General features: G+C 42.4%; 1 protein-coding gene across 1 annotated transcript in view; it reads left to right on the plus strand.

Moving 5' to 3' along the window:
- MCM9 (minichromosome maintenance 9 homologous recombination repair factor) overlaps positions 1 to 1,362 on the plus strand; it is a 77,189-nt gene extending 75,827 nt beyond the window's left edge. Inside the window, exon 13 of the mRNA XM_007454910.1 lies at positions 1 to 1,362. This exon is cut by the window's left edge and continues 1 nt beyond it. Coding sequence (XP_007454972.1) covers positions 1 to 1,362 — 1,362 coding nt within the window.
- Positions 1,363 to 2,751: the final 1,389 nt, after the last annotated feature.

The raw sequence follows: 2,751 nt of genomic DNA on the forward strand, positions 1-2,751 counted from the left end.
CAGCAGGAAGTGAACTGTAGCACACATCTGTCCTCTACTGGAGGCAGGCCCGGGGGAAGCCCACTTCTCAATCCCCCATCCCATCTGGGGCCCGATAGACTGACAAGTAGAAGGCATTCAGCTGAGCACAAAAATAGCCAAGATGACAGTTTGGACTGGTTTGACTCCATAGCAACTCATCCGATGGAACCTAAAAACACTGTTCCTGTGTCTCCTAGTCCCAAAACAACTCGGGGGGAAATGGCTTTGAAAATCTCCAACAACAAATCTCAGGGTAAGGAGAAAAGGGAGCCAGGCCAAAGGAGCAAATTGGAAACTGGACCACTTCCAACACCAGAAGAGGCAGAACCTCCACTGAGGCCAGACAGCCTTGAGGGTGAAAAGGCAAAAAAGGCAGCAATGGTTTCTGAAGCAGCAGTATCTGCTGATGAGCCAGACTCAGTGCTGACTCATCACGTCCCCAGAAAACTGCACAAGCTGCGCAAGGAGAGGGCCCAGGAGTTGTGCAGGAATCCCGCCAGGCCGCCCTCGCAGCCCACAAGCTCTCCTCATCCTCGGCCCACTCCTGTAGAGAGCCCAGAGAGAGTGCTTGGAACTCCCAAAAGAAAGAGACAGAAATCCCTTGGTCGGGTGCAAGAGCCCTACCTTGAAAGTGTTGAGAGTCCGGGTCCCCCTGTGGCCAAACTAGCAAAATTTACTTTCAAACAGAAGTCAAAACTGATCCACTCTCCTGAAGATTGCAGCCATGTGTCTCCTGGCACAAGTAAAACAGCAGTTCAGAGTCCTGAAATTCCCCGACGTAGAGCAAGAGGAAAAGCAGCTCTGCCTGGGAAGGGTCCAGAAAAGCTGGCCTCTACCTCAGAAGTCAGAAGCCCAGCTCAGCTGCAAGATAAGACAAAGGAGGTGTCACGGCAGCCACCGGACAAAGACGGACCGAGAGAGAAGAGGGAATGTGCCTCTGCAAAGGGAGCTGTCCAGCCTGAATTAGAGCTTGGGAGCAACACTGGGCGTTTCCATCTTGCTTCTGAAAGAGACAGAAAGGAAGAGGTTTCGTGCCATAGTAAAAGTGGCAAGGTTCATGCTTGCACATTAGCGAGATTGGCAGACTTCTCCTTTACTTCCCCCTCTGAATCCAAATCAGAATCCCCTCCTCGTCCTGAAAGTAAGAACCCAGGTGAGGGAGGCCCCAGCCCTCTTCTTGTGACTGCAGCTACAGTGCTTGGCAGGAAAAGGAAAACTTTTCAGCTGGGGGGATCCACTGAGAGACTGAGTCTTTCCAAAACATCTCTCTTCACTTTACTGGAACTAGACGATGAACCATTAGACTTTGATTGGGATGAAGAAATGAGAAAAAAGCCATAATCATGAAAAGCTTTCTGGTCAAGTTTCACCCTCGACCACTCAAGCCCGCACCTTCAGGATATCAACATGGTGTTTATGGATATATAGAAGTATTGACCATATTGGGTGCCATTCTGAACACCAGCCCCCTCATCAGGTTTTATAAATTCAGGTTTATCTTCATGATTTGAAAAGCTGTACAATCAGTGAAGGTCAGTGTGATACCAGTGCTTGAATCTAATTGAATCTAATTAATTAACAATTGTGCTTGATTTTGCAAACAGAGTACTAATATTCCCAAAGATGTTTCTGTTTGTTTTGTTTGGGTTTGGTTTTTTTTTTTAGGGGGTAGGTTTTCCTGCGATCCCTTCATTCACTCAGGAGCAAATGCCAGGAAGGTAACACTCACAACGCTGACAAGTCAGGTGAACTCTTTTTCTGTTTGTTTTTTTCCTTTGTTGTTGTTTTTTTTTTCACCCAAGATGTGCTGAGTGTGGTAAATATTTATTATGATTTGCCAAAATCATGTGATTTTTTTCTAATTTTTTTGTATTTATTCTCATGTGTCAGATTAAATATGACTGAAGCTTTTGTTTCTTTGAGAGGTCTTCTCACAGTTCCATGATAGTCATAGAGATCTGGCCACTGGTCAAATAGTAGCTTTCTTGGGGTATTGACCTTTTGAGTTTTCCTTTCTTTCTTGAGCCAACAGTTTGTGCTTCAGATTCTTTTTTATGTCTTGGGGACTTACGTTCAATACAATTTAAATTCTACAGTTGGAAGAAGAGAGTGTGCAGTAGTCTCAGTCATATATCATGGCATCCATCCAAGTGGTTAACATGGAAACATGATTCCTACTAAGTTATGATTCATTTGTCTTTAAAACCAAGAAATAACTGTGTTTGGTAGGAAAAGACCCCTCAAGCTTTGTCTTTCTTAAATGCTTTTAGAGTAACTTTTTCTTTTAGATTCTAGCAAGGGTTGTTAGGATTTCATAATTATAGACATTCTCTTCTGAAGTTTGAATTTGGAAAATGATAATAGAATCTTTCACTGTCTGAGGGACTTTAGACATGAGGAATACTGAAAACTATATGTACTTTGTCTAATGATCACTTCATTAAATTCATACAGAAAAACAATTAGGAACCTCAATTTTTCTTGAGCGTTTAAACATTAATTCCAAAATTGACTAATTAAATTTTCTAAAAAATTTTAAACTATGAGTACAAATTTAGTATGGATGAGTCTTGAAATCCTCAAACACCTTAAGCAGCTGATGAACAACATACATAAGCAGTGATTATAAGTTATTACTGCACATTCACATAAACCTATCCTAAAACATCAAGGCTATGGTTTAGGTAATTTCTTCATTATTTCTGTACTTTACTAACTTCCCAGTGTAGT

Source organism: Lipotes vexillifer, unplaced genomic scaffold, assembly GCF_000442215.2.
Source record: "Lipotes vexillifer unplaced genomic scaffold, Lipotes_vexillifer_v1.1 scaffold58, whole genome shotgun sequence".
In the NCBI taxonomy this organism is placed as follows: Eukaryota; Metazoa; Chordata; class Mammalia; order Artiodactyla; family Lipotidae; genus Lipotes; species Lipotes vexillifer.